The sequence below is a fragment of the Diuraphis noxia genome, unplaced genomic scaffold (genome assembly GCF_037042655.1).
Source record: "Diuraphis noxia isolate RWA-SAM2 unplaced genomic scaffold, SU_Dnox_SAM2 contig0003, whole genome shotgun sequence".
Classification (NCBI taxonomy): domain Eukaryota; kingdom Metazoa; phylum Arthropoda; class Insecta; order Hemiptera; family Aphididae; genus Diuraphis; species Diuraphis noxia.
In genome coordinates, this window is record NW_028301713.1 from 28,567,351 (window position 1) to 28,586,474 (window position 19,124).

Genomic DNA, 19,124 nt, shown 5'->3' on the forward strand with positions numbered 1-19,124 from the left:
TGTATCAATGACTAGAAAAATAATTTAATATCTGTGTTAGTAGGGCTTGGAACTTAGATCAAATCCACTTCGAAAATAAACACTTGGGTGGTTAAATCTATGTTAATACATCTAAGTAAATCTTTTAAACGATTAAAAATTCTAAGTATATTCTAAAAAAAAATGTATTGAAATTTGAAAGACATAAAACATTATTATTCAATTAAAATCTGAAAAATATAATTTTTATTTCAAACATTTTAATTTATGGGTACTCCTAATGTTCCAAATACGGTTAATAGTTAATATGATAATTTATAGGTAATAGCTTTTAAATTTAATGACGTGGTTTATTTTTTAAATTTTTATACGTTTTGATATTCCATATATGACAAAATATAATAAAAGTACTTAATTTGTTTTTAATTTATGACATTTTTGTCATTAACTATAAAATATGCATATCAAATTTTAATAATAGCAAATCAGAGCTTTATATTCAAACTGTTAATTATTTAGTTCTAATCGTCATGCTTCAAAACTAGTTCGTACGAAAATATACAGACAGATCAGAAACAGCTAAACTATCTGTCAATTTGTAAGTTCTACACTAAAAAATATTTACCGGATAATTAAAAGAGTATTATTTAATAAGTGATGCCAGGAAAATGTTCTCTCGATATTATATAGAGTATATGAACAAATTTGTGAACTATTTTCAGATTCTTGATGTTAATAAATAGATAAATAATAATGTTATTAAATTAAATGTTTTAATTTGGAACATGATTATTGCTTAAATTATTAATTTTCATTAACATTAGGGAAGAATAGGTCTTTAACAAAGCTCTAATTAACAATTGTAGAAAATAAATGTCGTTTCCCCCTAACCCAAACTTGTGAATAAAAGATGGAAAACTTGGATAAATGCAACAATTTTCTACGTAGATGAATTTGAAACTTTTAAAAATGTAGTGGATAACTTAGAATACGATGCAATAACTATTAGGAAACTGAAATCGTTAGTTAACAATAATGTAGTTTAACATTTTAAGAATTATAAATTTATTTATCTGAGTTATCCATAAAATTCAAAAGCTCATATATGAATAAAATTGCTAATCACAAAAGTTAATAGTTTAAATATATTTAGTGAAATTGAAAATTTTTTTTTTATTTAATGAGCCTCGGCTGCATAGGCCATTGGGTTTACATAAGTTTAGATTATATTACATGTTAAATCAAGTTACATATAGGAGAAATTAATTTGAATTTTGGATTGGAGGTTTGCTGCTGTGATGAAATGTATGGTGTCGGCTATGGCTTTGGGATGATTGTAGAGTATCTTGGCAAGCGATTCAGGTAAGTTGAGACTTGATCGGAAATATTTTGATAAATATGGTATTGTTATTTTTTTATACATAAATTACAGTAAAATGTTATTCTTTTGGTAAAAAAAAAGCATCAAAATTAAATACAAGGCTCCTAATAGATTGTTACACGACAGTTAAAATATATTAAAAATATATAATCACAATTTTTTTTAAATAATAATTGAAAGTTTGAATTTTGACAAAATACATATAAATCACAAAAATTTGACATTTATTTTGAATTAGAAATTCATGAAAATTTATCTTTTTAAATCTAAGATTTTAAAATTCAATACAATGTTCTCCATAAATTTGTATACTCCTATTAAACAAAACATCTCTACCGGAAAGTCAAATTCAATTTTTATGATCATTTAAATTACAACATTGGACATTTGAAATTTTCTGTTTTTTAGTTTCTTGTTTAGTAAAATTGTCAATATAATTTTATTCATTGGGTCAAAAAACTTGAAAATTTAATACAAAGTTCCCCATAAGTTGATTTAATAGCAATTGGAAAATATTAAAAATACAAAGGTAAGGTTTTTTTTACAATATCTACTATACCTGCATCTGCACAAAGATATTATTTTTATTGCTGCAAGCCTACAAATAAATAACTATGTTATAACTAGTAAAAAAAATTAACTTAAAATCAATTAAATGAAATCGAAAATATTTGGCCAACAATATTTCTTAACGTAATACATTAATATCAACGCTGATACGAGAATGGTTGAAATAACATCTATCTGTTCTGAAAAATAATTTAAAAATAATTAAAAAATAATTATTGTGATAGCCTGTAGATAAGTACTGATAACTAATAAAAATTTCATGATGTGGCGTAAAAAACTTTTTATAATTTTTTATGTTATTTACTTATTTTTCAATGGAGTTGTTGCTATTACATGTAATGCTATAAAATTGCATACCCAAAACGCCGTGTTACTCTAGATTCTATTATTATTATTTCTATTCTATTATTCTATTATTCTATTCTATTCAGCGTTTCCCAACCTTTTTCCCTCGCGGCACCCTTATCCCAACCCAAAGTGTGCCGCGGCACACTTGTCTTGTCACTGACTTATATATGTATTCATATTTTTTTTTATACTAAACTTTCATCATAATATCACTTATTAATACTAATGTAGTTGTATATCAGTATAATATTACTATAACAGTTTAAAATGGTAAGATAGGAAAAACATATTATTATAATTATCCTAAATATTAAATTTATTGAAATGTAAAAACAAGATACATTACAATCACAGCAGACAACAAACGACTAATTGACTAATATATATTTTAAACTTATTTAATAAGTAATAGTGAATAATATCCCCGATAAGAGAATCGTTAAAACTATTTTAACCAATTACCGAAATTTTACGTAAACGTTTATTAATAGTCGTGAAATTTCGGGCCTCGCGGCACACCAATGAAACGCGAAAACCCTGCTCTAAAATATTATATAACGTAAAACCATTTTTCGTAAGTCAAAAAATATGCTTCAGTAATTATGTTAAGAACTATACTATTTTCATGTTCTTTAACGCATTGATGAACATGTGTTCATGTTGTCAGTCCCAATATAAAAGTACTTTTTTCAATACTAAAATCCAATCATATATAGTCCAATAAAGTTCTTTACAATTGAATGATAGCTGTAATAAACGTAGTGTTTTATCTTCATTAAATAAACTTTATTTGAAACAAATGGAATTTTATGATCTAGTTGGTGAATGTGGAATTCGAAAAATCTATCTAGAACTAAGTTTTTTAAATATAAACAAATTTAACTCTAAACCCCTTGATTTTACCTATGATTGGATATCGTCTAATAAATTGTTGTAGTGATATAATTAATTAATGCTAAGTGCACTAGTAGATATATATTAAATAATGATTTTAACCAGACGTATTATTATTGAAATAGCTGGAAAAAACTTAGTCATTTCTATGAAGTCTATAACTAGTTAAGATATTATGATAATTAGAAAATGATTTAACTGGTTTAATTGAGAAGTTAAAAAATAATAAATGAACCTTAACTTTTTAACTTTTTTATGCAGCCCACCTTTTTTAATACTTATATACATGAATACTAATTTATACGCAAATAAAGTAAGTTAAAAAAAACTCAAGAAAAATATTAACTGGGAAATTCATAAACATATTAAAATAATAAATTTAATGGTATCCGGACAATTTCCCCTGGACATTTTCCCCAACTGTTTTTGGCGTAGTAGGATATTCCCCCCCCCCTCCAATATATTTTCGATGCAGACATTTCCCCCCTTTTTTAAGTTTATTATTGAATAATATAATATAATTTATTATTTAATAAGAAATTATTTTTTTTTTTTCATAAATATAATTAATTATACTATAATTAACTTTATAAATTTGTATTATAAATTACATTGTTTTTTTTCATAAATATAATAAAAATTGTATAATAAAACGTAAAAAAATTATATAAGTAGAATAGTCTAAAAATTTCGGCATAAAAATGATATATTTTGTGAAAAACATTTAATTTCTGATTCTTTTTTTATATCTAAGCACATATTTTGTAATCGTCTTTCATATTTATTTTTTTTTGTAAAAAAACCATACCTGTTTTAATTTTAATAATTTATTAATTGCCATTGAATTTGAATTTTGTAGTGCTTCAATGAACATCCAAATATTTGGATGCTGAGTTCTTACCAAAGTTTTAAATTTATTATTGAAAACTTCACTTATATTATTTGTTCTACCTGTGTTTCTCTTTGTAGCATTATGTACATTCCATAAATAAGGAGGAAATATTGGTGAAGATCGCCATAATGATAAACCATTTGATTGTGTAGTAGTTCTCTTGTAAGTCCCATCGACGTACGTTCTATCAAAGTATAACAATAGTTCATCGATATCTGGATCATTGAGGTCTTTTGATAAATCATACAAACAGACATACCTAAACAATTATTAGTTTAATAAAACGTACCTATATAATATTGGTTATTGTAATAATATTTTTTTTTTTTTTTTTTTATTTAACAACTATCCGCGGCGTTTATGGCCATTGGATGTAACAGTACATTATATATTAGTATATTTACATATTACATTAATATTTAAAAAGATATACAAAGTGATTTAGTATTTAAAACAAGACAAAGTAGTAATAATTAGGAGTTAATGTAATAATATTATCAACATATATAATAGTACATACCTTTCTTAACATATTTTAAAGGCAATAATGCTGAACCTTTAATCATGCCAACCATTTGACGAATATTTTCATTTTCTTTATACTTTTTACTTTTTAGCTAATCTTATGTTTTGAACTTAACGCCAAATACTTTGGAAAAGATGATAATAACAACATTGAATATTAATGTCGACAAATACTAATTCAATAGCTTGAATCATTGATTGTTCAAAGTCAATACTTATAGTTTTTAATTTCAACTCAGACAGCATACTTTTAAGTTTTGATAAGAGTTCAACATAGATTTCTTTATTTTTTCTTTGTAATAAAGCATAAACACACGGGATTGATGTGTTTTTAATACATGCATGAATTATGTATACTTGGTAAAATTATTTAGGACAAGTAAAAGATGTTCCATCCATACACAACTTAGTCGATTTTGACAACTCTAACATTCCTTCGGGAGACGCAAAAACAATTATTCGATTGTTATTGTTTTCATTATCAAATAATAAAAATTGTTTTGGTTCGGCACCTCCTGTAGTAGCCCAATTACTATTTATTTTCAATTCTGATAAAGGGCATAGCGAAGGGTACTTTTTATTTCGAATTCTTCTTAGTGATCTTTTGATCGATTTTTCATCTGCCAATAAAACCATTGCAAATTCATAAATTAGACGTTTCTGCAAAAACTCTGGAAGGAGTATCAAAATTATTTTGGGCTTTAGTATGCATATGGCTTTTGTTGCTTCTACTTGCGCTGAGGACGGTAGATTATTTTCATGTTCAATATTTTTCAACATATTTAAAATCGATTGATCAGTTGTTATACTACCTTTACATTTATTCTTTTTTTTTTCACACACTCCCATCTAATTTCGTTGTTAGCAAGTTTTTTTTTGTTTTGTATACATATAATCATAAAAAACAATCTTTAAACCTCCTCTGTCTGTTTTAATAATTTCTATTTTATCCATGATCATAAAGAAAAAAATTCTAACGATTTCTATTTTATACCTTTTTCACTTTACGAATTTATTACGAGTTACAATCACTAAACCACTACTAAATGACTACAACTGCTTTGAACAATTTTTATACAAAAGTACAAAACCTTTGCTCATGACGATATAAGATTGTAGAAGAATATTATCTTAATAGTCTAAATCAAATAATTAAGATAGTTTTTGACAACCCAGCAATTGATTGGGTTTTAGATACAATTTTAGATTTCAATGTTACTAGCGAATAATACAGTATGCTATAGTACTATTATTTTTTATTTAAACAATCTTATAATAGGTAATTATAGTATAATTGAGGTATGGTATAATTAATGGTGCAGGAAAAACAATGATTTTTTGATTTTGTGGTGCCAGGGAAACCTACCTGTATAATTGATTATATTTATGAAAAAAAATAATTTCTTATTAAATAATAAATAATATTATATTATTCAATAATAAACTTTAAAAAAAAAAAATGGGCGGAAAATGTCCGCATCGAAAATATATTGGGAGGGGGTGGGGAAATGTCCTACTACGCCAAAAACAGTCGGGGGGAAATTGTCCGCCATTCAAATTTAATGGGAATGGGACATTTCGGCGCTGCCGTTTTGGCGCTGCCATATCGGCGATAGATATTTTCGGCGCTGCCGTTTTGGCGACGCCGATTCGGCGATAATGACAAAATATATATTATATAAGTAGACAAATAAAAAAATAAAAATGCACTATAAAATTGCATTTAAATTATATTTATTATAATAACAAAAAAATTGGAAAAAAAATTTATATTTTATTTTTACAGTATTGTTACTATAATATTTATTAGTTGTTTAGTTCTGGACTTACTAATTGGTTACTATTACTGCTAGCTATGATAAAATTGTTATCGAAGATAATTTGTACCTATGTATGTGTAATGTATATATGTACCTATAGTGTAATAAAAATAATAATAACAGATACCTAGCCAATAGTAATGGCAATAATTTGAACGGAAAGGCCTAGCTATGATAAAATTGTTATTGATGATAATTTGTCATACCGTCTCATTCTAAATTATAAGTTTTAACACTGATATGTAGTGAAGTGTATATCAGTGTGTGTGTAGTGTTGTGTCATGCGAAGTGCAGTAAAAATGGCATTGATTGAATCGAAACGTAATCGTGAAATTTTAAGACACGATGGTTATATGTACATTTTCGATAAATTTAGTGCGAATAGTCAAGTGAAATTTTGGAGATGTCTAGAACGGATACACAGTATGAGCATTTGGTTTCGGGTAATAGTCCACGGAAAAAGTTAAAACAATTTAGAGACACAGACAATCGTATTTATAAACTAGTTGATAGATACGATAAAAATGACATTCCAACATTTATCAGGGGAATATCAAATAATATAGCGTTGAAATAAAATGTTGACTATAATTGTATAATCACTATAATTGTTAAACTAAAATTGTCTAAAGACTAATTAGTAATTATTAGTAATTAATATTAATTGACTATATTATTTTTTTTCCTAATAATATTTTTTATGAGACCATAAATTAAACATAATTTTTTACTAAAAAAATTTGACTATTATATTATTGTTATTATGTTATTTTTTTTTCTAATATTTTTCATGAGACCATAAATTAAACATAATTTTGTACTAAAAAAATGTTCACTATAACGTGAATATTGTCATTATCGCCGAAACGGCAGCGCCGAAAATATCTATCGCCGATACGACAGCGCCGAAACGGCAGCGCCGAAATGGCAGCGCCGAAAAGTCCTAGACCCAAATTTAATCACTACTGTAGTACTTAGTTATTGTATTAAAACTGACCTGAAATGTTATTATTATTGTTATAAAATAATATGAACCTTGTACTTCCTCTATAAAATTATTTTTAACATTGTGGAGCTGAGAGGTTACAGTAATGATGTCACAATACCTAATTATTAAATTAAAACTGACATAATACGAGCACTGATATTAGTAAACAGTGGCATACCTACTTGTTAACCACGAGGTAGATAAGATAAGGTGACACCGCTTGTACATATTTCGGTCGCAAATTTTCTCGGCAGTATGGTAGGTAGCGCTCTCGCCAGAAGGCCGGTTTTTATATTGTGATTACATTGTTTTTAATGTAAAATATAAAAATTAAATACATTTTTGTCGTTTTCGATACTATATTCGTTAAGAATTTAGGATATTAACCAAATAAAAATTATTTGTAAGTAATTATTCTATTCAATTATGTACAATTTAATATAGATTTTATGAAGGAAGTTTTATTTTAAAAATATTATATTTTAACAATTATATGTTACATAATGTAACTTACATTGTTATACGAGTTTAGACTGCTTATTGCTTTTTTTTTCTTTTTTATTTTTTTCTCACATACAAAATACATTGCAAATATGTAAATAAAATGTTATTATATTTTTGGTTAATGCATTTGCATGTTCATCACACCCGAGTAATTTTATATTAAATTTGTCTGTCCTTAGCTCATCTAATATTAAAAATAATAATTTTTTTTGTATTTTAGTTTTTGCAATAATTGAGCAAATGGCATCTTCGAGCTAAAACTAATAATAATAATTATTAATTAATATACAAATACATAATATATTAAAACTATGTAAATTGTTTGCGTGTTTATATTTATTATATATTTATATATTATTATATTACTTGGTAAATAATTTCATAAAGTTCTTTAGATGGTACAAGTAAATAACCAATTAGGTACCTCAATGAGAATTAAAAATAGAATATTTTCAATTTATAAGTATTATTAATTATTATTATGTATATTATATTATTATTTTAATTGATGATATATTCAATACTCTATTGTAGATCTATTTTCTCTACATCATACTTAATATTTAATTTATTTTTCTTATATATTATATGGATACCTACATAAATATAATTAAGATTTTTTTGTTTGGGTATTTGGGTGTACCTACTTTGCACTTGGGTTGGTAGGTAGTAGCAGTATATTTTAGCTTTTATTAGCAGTTTGAACTAGTTTTTTTACGTAATTTTATATTTTATATTGTTTTTTTTTTTTTTTTTTATACAAGCTTAAGTTCGCAGTGCGCCGAGTCATTGAACTTCTATTATTGTAAAATAGTATTGTGAACTAGCTGTAATTTAACAGCGCAATCTATTCCATTATTTATATTATATTATATATTGTGTTACATTGTGTATTATTTGACTGAACCAAGCACCCAGACCAGCCCAGACGCCTAAGGCGTTTATTAAGTTAAATATTCAATGTTACATAATAATAACTAAACATTAAAAATATACATACAATTGTTTTACATTACACGAATAGTCATATTTTGTAAAAACGAATAATGGCCATACTTCGTTACGGTGCTCACTGGTTACGAGCGACCGTTATGTATTGAAATAAAAGTCAGTTGGTATTGAATAATTAGATTGGTTTATTTCTATATTAGGATTATATACAAGTGAAGTTTTGGGGATGGAAGATTCGCAGTTCCCTCTACCGTGGATACGGACGTTGGATCCGAGACCTTCGTACAAAACATGGAATATTTACAGTGTACAACTCAAGGATGGGTTTGCCTGGATAACGTGGCCTAAGCTGGCGCGCTTGGAGGGACTAAATTAGTCACGGTTGCCCTAAGGGGGCGCAATTTTTCGTGTCTTCAGTTCCTGGTATCGTCGTTGGTCTCTCGGTCTCTGATTCTCGCCTTATGAAGTTTCTCGGAAGAAGATTGGTGGAACACGTGGCTAGGAATTCCAGTGTTTGCGGATCGTCACCCTAGAACTGTTTATAATTCGCGTTAGGGATAACAAGATGTTGTTTGGTAGGAATTTAAGACCCATGTTGGCGATGAGGTCGTCACCAGGGGCTTTCTTTTTGTGTCTATGGTGGTAAATAGGTTGGAATTAGTTATGTTGAGGTTGTGTAGTGAGTAGTAATGATCCGTTAAGTTTGTATCGGGGCCTATGTTAGTTTGAAATTGGTGTTTGAGTCAGCTATCAGTTCATCACGATCTTTGGGCGAGAAAACTAGACCGTTTGGGCCGGTTAGTGGGTGGGATGCTGGACGTTTGTGGAAGAAACACTTGTTAAGTTTGTAAATGGATCTGTCGTGGAGGTCTGTCCAATTGGTTAGTTTTGTGAGATTCAAGTAAGGTACGGATAAGTGAGATTTTGGCGTTAGGTTTTCGTTTAGTAGTCGGGTCGCGGGTTCTATGCGATTCACGACGTAATTTGTTTTTCTCAGTTATTTCGTTTTTGATATAGTCTGATAGTAGGAATGAACAGTTTTTAATTTTGAGTATGAAAATGTTAACTTTAATTGTGTGTTGTACCTTTTTTGTCAGATTGATTGACTGTCATTGGTCGGTTGAGTAGTTGAGTTAGGTAGGTTAGTAAGGATTGTTTTGTATTTAGTCCAGTTAATGAAGCGGTAAACCTAACCGATGGTGACAGAGTTAAACAATTTTGGATTAAGTAAACATATTATTGCATGTAACGATCATCGAACAGAAGATTGTTAGTGGTAGAGTGGTGTGACAGATTTGAATCATGAGTAGGATAGGGTCAGCGGTGACTTGTATTTATATTATATAAGCGGAAATCAGAAGGAGAACGGCAGTAGTGGGTCGACCCGGGGGAGCTATTATCACATGCTCTCACCCTGCAGTCGCACTAAATCTCACCCCTCCCTTACTCTCTTACTCTCGGTAAACCCCTTTTCTATCTCTCTCTTTCTCCCTCCCTCCCTTTCAGTCTTTATAGGGTGAGAGACTGCTGTAGTGTATCCATTGCGTATTCGCCAGGGGAGGGATTTGGGCTTTATCGCTACAATAAACATATTTTTCCAGTTGCCCCCGGGCCAGCGGCGCACACAATAAAAGTCGTCCACGTATAGCATCAGCTCTCCCCCCGCACCCCCTACATCGCACACCGTTTTCTGACGCGGTACACCTCTCTCGCTTTCGCCCTAATCAACATTTACGGCGTCCATTAACCGAGTTTTTCATTACTTTTACACGAGCTTTTCCGGGGCCGCAACACAGCCCATCACCCTCCGTACACCAATGATGCTTCACCCTCTGTCGTTCCCCCACCCTGTCATCGACCGCCGCATTCGCGTGTATTATGTATTTTAATGGTTGGCAATTTTTAGACGGTGTTTTAAGCGTTAAGAGCGTTTTGTTATTATGATTATGACTATATTATTACACGCGTTAGGTATGGCTTTTCGTGTAGCTGCAATAGTATAAAAAAATAAATCATGATGACGTATTCACCGCATTACCACAACGTTTATGTTACATTATATATGTGTATTGCACAGTGGTGGCTCTGACTCTACAACGGAATTTATTTGTTGGTATTAATATACTATGTATATCTCTATATTATTTTTCATATTAAAATAAAACCATAATATTTTATTTTATGTGAAACTTTATTATTTACATTTTAAAAACTGTTACAATTAAAATAAAATATGACGTGTATAATTTTCGGTTATACAACCCTGATTTCCTATCATTTTATTATAATAGTGTAGTCTCTTCTATCACACGACTATATTTTGTTATTTTTTTGTAATAACTAATGTTAATAATTACAGATTAAATAAATTATATTCGTTATACTAATAACAATAAAAGTTGACATTTTATAGATGTAATACTAAAATTAATTACGAAATAAACATATTAGATTAATCAAGGAAAGTTAAATAATTTTTTTTTTTTTTTTATTCCATATTCTATGTAATATATATTTCGTAACTAAAAAAATATAATTAAAAATGTTTACTTTTGTATTTAAAATTAATTCATTATATTATTATAGGTACTTATAAAATTTGCTATTACAGTCAAATTGGGTTAACTCGTAAACCTCGAACTCTTTCCCAACCTCCAGAATTGTCTATTATTGACAATAATTGGTTGGATAACTTGTACTTTTTTACCGGTCACATTTCAACTGTGAGTTAACCTAGTCCGGCTATCCGGCTAAACTAGATTAAAAAAAGCGGGTATGTGGATGTCGCTCTGCTGTACATTAGGGGGTGGGGTGGACCTCTGACTAGGGTAGGTTAGATTTGAATGCAATGATAGGTATCATTGTATACGAAAAACGATTCTGAACTGAGATGATTTGTCAGTCTAGGATATATTATACTTAAACATTGTCATATATTCTATTTTGCAAGGCTGGGCATTAACGAGTTAAAAAGTTAAAGTTAAGTTAAAAAGTAAAGTTACTTTTAACTAAGTTATTTAACGAGTTACTTTTATTTTCAAAAGTAACTTCCAGCTTAACGAGTTTCTTTTTTTTTTAAACAACTTCTAACTTAACGAGTTAATTTATTAATTTGTCCTAATATAAATTTCATATATCTAAAATTATATTTTGATTTTTATAACTTATTGATATTATATATACATATATGTATATTATATATATAAAAATAATAATTGTGGGAATAACCAAATACTTTACGATATGAATGTGAGTGTTTTGCATTATTTCTATATTTGAAATTCCAATAGATATTAGAATAACGTGTATAAGTACAACTATCTACCTATATAAAATTTGGGAAACGATTTACGAGTATTAATAATAGTATTAGATGATAATATTTTATTTTATCCTGCTTATTCGCAGAAAATATGTATATATATAATATATTATTATAGAACAAAAATGTTATATATGTGTAATTTATCTAATTAAATCTTAATAACAAATTTAATAATTACAATTTACAAATTTAATGGGTATCAACAAGAAAAAAAAATTTTAAGTTAAGCCATCATTTTGGAAAACGTGTAGGTAAAAAAAATACATTGAAATAATTTATTTGTTTTGTTAGATTTTATAATTGATTGAAGTATGTAAGTATTACTTACTAAGTACCTACTGTAATTAATACAATTACATATGTTTATTGAAAATAGTTAGACTTCCATTATATTGTGTTATTTGTTAAGCTTTGATAAAAATGTATGATAATTTATTGTACATGAAAAAAGAAAATTAACTTATTTTTAACTAAGCTAAGTTACTTTTTTTCAAATTAACTTTTAACTTTTATCGAGTTAAATAAATAAGAAAACTAACTTTTAACTTTAAACTTAACTTACATTTTTCTGTATTAACTTAACTTAACGAGTTAAAATAATTAGTTAACTTGCCCAGCCTTGCTATTTTGAAACAAATATTTATTTTTCAATTAGGACGTATTTTGCATAAGAAATGTTTAATCAATTTTTCCAAAAACATTGCATGTAGTTATCATAATTCATAATACTTTATATTATCATAGATATACAATATACATATACCTGGTTTGAGGATAAATCGTTATCATTATACGTGATTTCATAAAAATTTAAAACTCAAATGCTCAAAACATTTTTCCTATAATGATTCTTCGAGTTTTCTCTATAGCTACTTGAAGGAAAACTTATGGAAAACTTAGTGTTGTATTTTTAATAATTAGTTATAAACACAAAAATTTTATAATTTTTCAACTTCAAAATTACTTGCGAATTTTCGCGTTTTCGACAGATTTCGTAAAAATTTGAATTATAAACGCTTATCAAAAAAAATTGTGCCTATGTATTCTTATAATTTTTTAATCACTATAAGGATAACTTATGAGAAACTTTGTATTAAATTTTCAAGTTTTTTTGGCTCTCCAACATTTTTTTAGCGACGCTTCAAAAAAAAAATTCTCATAAAAATCAAAAACTTCAGTGGTCTATAAATAACTCAAAAAAGTCAAAAAATTTTGAAAATTAAACTGTATATAGATAACACTTACATAAATATTTGGTAAAAATTTCAAGTATTTACAGTGATTAGTTTTTGAATAAATTACAACCATATAAAAAAATCGATTTTTTTGAAAACTGTTGGAAAATGTTTACTTTTGACCTCTATAATGCACCAAGGATATTCAATTTCCCATAGAAAACCACTCCCAAAGTTTGAAATTGAAGCATTATTTCGACTAGTTATATGCTGTACACAGACACAACAACAAGAAAAAAAACACACACATCATTGTAAAATTAATACATTCATCACTTCGTTCAGAATCTAAAAAGTTATTTAAATTATACCAATTCTATATTTTTATTGTAATCTTTTTTCATTTCATTCGATAATTTATAAAAACTTCTCCTGCAATAATTTCAATCGTGCATAATTTAGTTGCCGTCATGCAAAAAATTTCTAAGCGAAATGTACCTAAACATTGTTGTTAATTTAATCATTTTTAACTTTAAAAAAACCCCATTAAAACGAACTTAACCTTGAGTTATAATAACTTGATAATAACTAGCAAAATAGTTTAAAACTTAAAAGAGGATAGATAAGAAAATGACTAACTCATATCACCTGGTCAACAAGTGTAAGAAATAGAAGAAAATTACTTTTATCACTGAGCTGCATTTTATTGTATTTTTTAATATAATAATTATTTTATTAATAAAAGGGAAAACAGTGTGTCTATTTGATCACATTTTTCGTCTATATCGTTTTGTAATGAAAACTATCACTTGATCATAAATTAATGTTTTGTAAAAATTGATAAAATACACTTGGACAATTTTTCCACACTTAGGTAGGCAGTCAAAATATATGACAGCCCATAACTTGGTATATTTTTACTATTTGCTTTCCAACCGTAATAAATATTAGATTAGTATATTTCTGTAAATATTCGAGAGCTTTTATTTCGATTACATATATTCGGCCGCAAAACAAAATTGGTTTTTGACTTCATCAGTGACATGATGTTATTCACGTAGGTTGTACAGAAATAACCCGAAACACTGTTAATTTTTTGTTTACCTCGTTCATAAGTGAATTGAAATGTTCATATTTTTCTAGTATTTAACCTCTATGATAAATATTTGCCCTGCTGCTGGTAATTTTAAATCGTTTCGGTTAAGTTTATGTTTTTCGTTGCAATCATAGAGATTTCCGTGGAAAATTATTATAGGTAAACAAAAAAAAAAAAAAATAAATATAGATTCAGTTATGCCAAAATAATCATTTTGTGTAATACACAATCACATGTTTAGCCTTTCTTGACTTTCTCGTCTGAATGATAAATTATAACATTAAAGTTAAACTATGCAAATTGAAATAATATATCTAAAGTAATTGATAAACGTCGTTGTATTGATCAAATATAATACGGAACGCAGCTACTGTTTTTAATTTCGATCATTACTTTCATGTATGATATTTTAATAAAAAAAATTATAACAGAGATATCATATTCGTTGGTGGTACGTACCTAAATATACATTTAAGTAAATACCACCTACATCTTTAATGTGATGAATATAATTTTCCAAAGTAGTTATAAATAATAACAATTGTATTTAATAATAATACATTAATAAATAATATATTATATACAATACAACAAGGAAGTATTAAAATTCTATGACTACATATTTGAAACTAATTAATATCACATTAGTAAACTTATTATTTGTATTATAATTATTAAAATATTATATTATACTTAATTTAGAGCTTAACTTAATAACAATAAATTACTAAATTATTGCGGTTTATTAAGTAAAATTTAGACATATTTTGAGTATAATTATGATTTTGGGATGCTATGAATTGAAATTAATGAAAATAATATCGTTGATGCCAACAATGATTGACAATGAAAATTTTTCAAAAGACAAAATATTACCATTGTGATGAATAATAATATTTGTTATAAGTTATAACATATATTATTAAATAAATAATGCCAAAATCTTGTAAAATAATTTGTTTACATATCTATTTTTTTTTATATATTATATTCTAAAAATATCCATTTTGATGGAAAACATTTGATTCTTCAATATAATACTTATCCTAACAATTATACATAAAAGTGGGTTACGAATCGACGAACGACATTGCAAAGATTTGCTCTTAACAGTTTTTTTTTCTGAATGGAAATATTATATAATGTATTTATAGGTATTCTTATTATATTATTATTTATTAAACATTAAAAAAATAAATAAACAATCCAAAGAAAATTATTTACAAATTATAATAATTGAGGTGATTATTATTAATGAATATAATATTATAATAGAATAAAATCAAGAATTAAAGTATTGTTTTCGTAAACATTTTTTATACCTACAACTGAATATTATATTATTTTTATATTTATTTTTTTTTTTTTTAATTAATTTGGAAACGTTTGCATGGAAATTGTTGATTAATTTGCATGGTCGAATTATTATTAAAACATTTATTTTCAAATTCTGTGACCAAATGTATTATATTTCATATTGTTTTAAATAAAATTTAAATGATAAAAAGATAAAAATACAAATTTAATAAAGGTAATGATTGTGATTATTTTTTCACTGTTCTAAGCTTTACTATATATTTATAGATTGTGACAGGGTTTAACAGATAAAGTTACTAAACATCACGTGATGTTAACATCGTTACTATTTTGATTCAGCAGCCCATTCAAACTAATTATCCTTCTAAATGCAATATTGTTTCGTTCGAGCAATTAATTTCATTCTTTTCAGTCGGAATAACAAAAATCGATTGGAATTTATAACAATAAAATATTATATTGTCGATGATTGACCGGATAAAAACACAATTTCTTTAAACAAATTATCATTTATAATATTTTTACCTAAACATTTCCGACATATTTTTAATAATAATTTAGAATACTTTTAAACTATATTACTATATACTCTTATATAAAACAGTCCATATTTTGTAGACAACAACGAAAACGAAGGTCTATGTAACAATAATTATAATAATAATAATAAAATATTTTAGGAGGGAAGTACGTAAATTTTGGCGTGGATGGCATTGCGAGTGGTGTGAGGAATGGGGATGGATACGAGGGCTTGCAAAAGTAAGATAATATTTTGATTTTAAAACTCTGTACAAAATCATACTGTAATTTTGTGTCATTTGACAAGATATCGGTTTATAAAAAAAAAAAAATAATAATAATATAATAATAAAAAAATATGCGTATACGAGTCGATCACATGTTATTATAATATTTAAGTACCCATAATACAATTATAGATATAACTACACAATATAATAATTCTTCTAACATGCTTCTATAGATTTAAGTCTGAGGAGATTTAATAGCATCACCTATATTATATTCTACATACCACCCAAACACCCTTCACAATGAACTCCCCAATTCAATGTAAACAATTAAACTCAACCGAATTGTACTGTCCGTACCATCAAATCTGAAAGTTTTTAAGACAATCTAAGTTGAATCGGTCATCATTAATATTATCAGTCGTAGGCTGGACATAATATCGTCAATATCATTATAATAAAACTTTCGTATTTATAATCGACTCGTTTTCAAAAAAGAAATGTAAAAGAAAATTGTAATTCCAAACATGAAATCGGTATCGATAGGTACTAAATACAAAGATTTAAAGTTTTTCGAAAGTTTCACGTAGGTATATAAAACGTTTTGGAAGGTTTTCTTTTCGAAAATTCCTTGTTTCAGTCCCCACCTCCACCACTCACTGCTAGTTCGGATATCACTACCTAGGTTAGGTCAATCGGAAATTGGTTCGACGGACGATCCGTACGCAATACGAGCCAAGAATATTAATATAAACTATATTATATTAGGGCGGGAGACGGTAAAATAAAATAAAAACCACAGCGTGAAAAAAAAACGGAACGTTTATCACAGAATTCGGCAATATTTGCTCTTATTTTTCACTGGCGTGGCCGACATTGACGGCGTGTGGGTGGGCTGCTTGCCACCACCGCTGCTGTAGCCCGGCGTGGACGCCGGCGACGTGAATACCGGCAAAGACGCAGAACTTATCATGTTGTGCTGGTCGGCGGTGGTCGCGGCGTCGGACGGTTTCGCGGTGACGGAAGTCATGGAGGCGGATCCGCCGCTGCTAGCGGTGCTGTTGTACAGCGACCGGCTGACTCGGTTCCGGAACGACCGACTGGACGTGGGTTTTTTCCGGAAACTGGAAAACTTGGCGCCGTTCCGGTGGAGCGCCGAAGAAGTATCCAGATTCAGGTCGAGGTTCTGCTGGATCAAAAAAAAAAAAAAAAAACAGTTTCAATGAGTTCAGCAGTGACAGCGAAGCGAGGTGCCACATTGATAATATCGTATTATAATAATATTATCATATGAGGCATAATACACGTATGGGATGGATTTACCCCCAAGCGTGCTCACCAGTGTTTTTTATTTCATTTGACGACGAATTTATTTAAATTCTTCTTTTTGAAAATTCTTACGTAAAATAGGTTCATGAAGACTGTATTTTTGGTGTCTTAAGATTAATTGTAGTACACTTAAGAAGTTTGTTGTGTTTTCTTAATTAGAACCACATCTCTACCCCCTTTAAGTAAATTATTCAGTGGATAATTTTTTTTTGGACATTTTTATGTACGCAATTCACAATTTGGACGAGTAGTTATTCAAATGTTTATACAAATATAGGAATACGAGTCCTTGGAAATAGATTTACAATTGAATTAAGTATTTATTATGTTCGGACAATCTAAAAAAAAATATATATATATTAATGCTGGTAGATTAATATTGATAATTAAAAACTAACATTTTTAAAATACCATCGACCCCATAAATCCCAAACATATAATTATACAAAAAAATAATAGTACACTTAAATAATGTATAGAATAAAAATGAGAAAGTATACTCGAACAGAATTCTTTATCTACTTAGGTTATTCCTTAAATAGGTAATACGAAAAAATCTCAGATGTTTTATAATAAAGTCTTCTAGTTTATTTCAAAAATTAAAAAAACAGATTTCAAATAACTGTATATTTAAGAAAAAATGGGTGAACATGCTTAGTATGTGGTTTTGGTGGTATTAGTGGTGGTGTGGTAAATAGGTAACTGAATATTGGTATACTGGTATGAGTGATAAAAAAGGTATTTAGGTATAATACAAAGATGGTACCTATTTCAAATATCTTAAAACGGAACAACATTGAACACGATTTGAAGCGCATTTAGAACATTAAAGAGATGTTTTGATATCTTCTATATTAAATCTACCGGTATTGTAGTTCTATCAACGATCTCGCGTACAATTCAAACGGTTCAATATAAGTAATTTCATCGAAATTTATTTATTTAAAAAAAAATCATATTAGATATAATTTGTTACTAATTATTACACAATTTATTATTGAGGATAGGTAAAAAATGTGTTGCGTGAGGTGGCCAGTCTTATTCAACCTTAAAATAATATATAGGGATATATTTTTTTGAATTTTAAAAATAATGAGTGGCCCAAAAAATGTGATAAAATTTTGTGAAATTTAGAAACAAGAGTGTATAATATTGTTATCGTGTGACAATAATAATATTATATACTAAAGAAGTACAGTGAGTAGTGCTAAAGGAAAGTTTCGATTCTAAATGAATGTATTGGGAATTATATTCTATTTACTTATGTGAATATAAAACTAT

General features: G+C 27.6%; 1 protein-coding gene and 1 pseudogene across 6 annotated transcripts in view; both read right to left on the reverse strand.

The window, feature by feature from the left end:
• Positions 1 to 4,105: 4,105 nt before the first annotated feature.
• On the reverse strand, positions 4,106 to 4,984 carry LOC149057171 (uncharacterized; annotated as a pseudogene).
• A 9,784-nt stretch (positions 4,985 to 14,768) lies between these two features.
• The window catches only part of Pde6 (phosphodiesterase 6), a 99,889-nt gene continuing 95,533 nt past the window's right edge, over positions 14,769 to 19,124 (reverse strand). For 3 of the 6 annotated variants that reach the window (XM_015524560.2, XM_015524559.2, XM_089222545.1), the window contains one exon: positions 14,769 to 17,703. In XM_015524560.2, coding sequence (XP_015380046.1) covers positions 17,341 to 17,703 — 363 coding nt within the window. In that variant the 3' untranslated portion in view covers positions 14,769 to 17,340. The remainder of the gene's footprint in view (positions 17,704 to 19,124) is intronic. The other 3 variants (XM_015524561.2, XM_015524562.2, XM_015524563.2) reach the window with 3 other exon arrangements.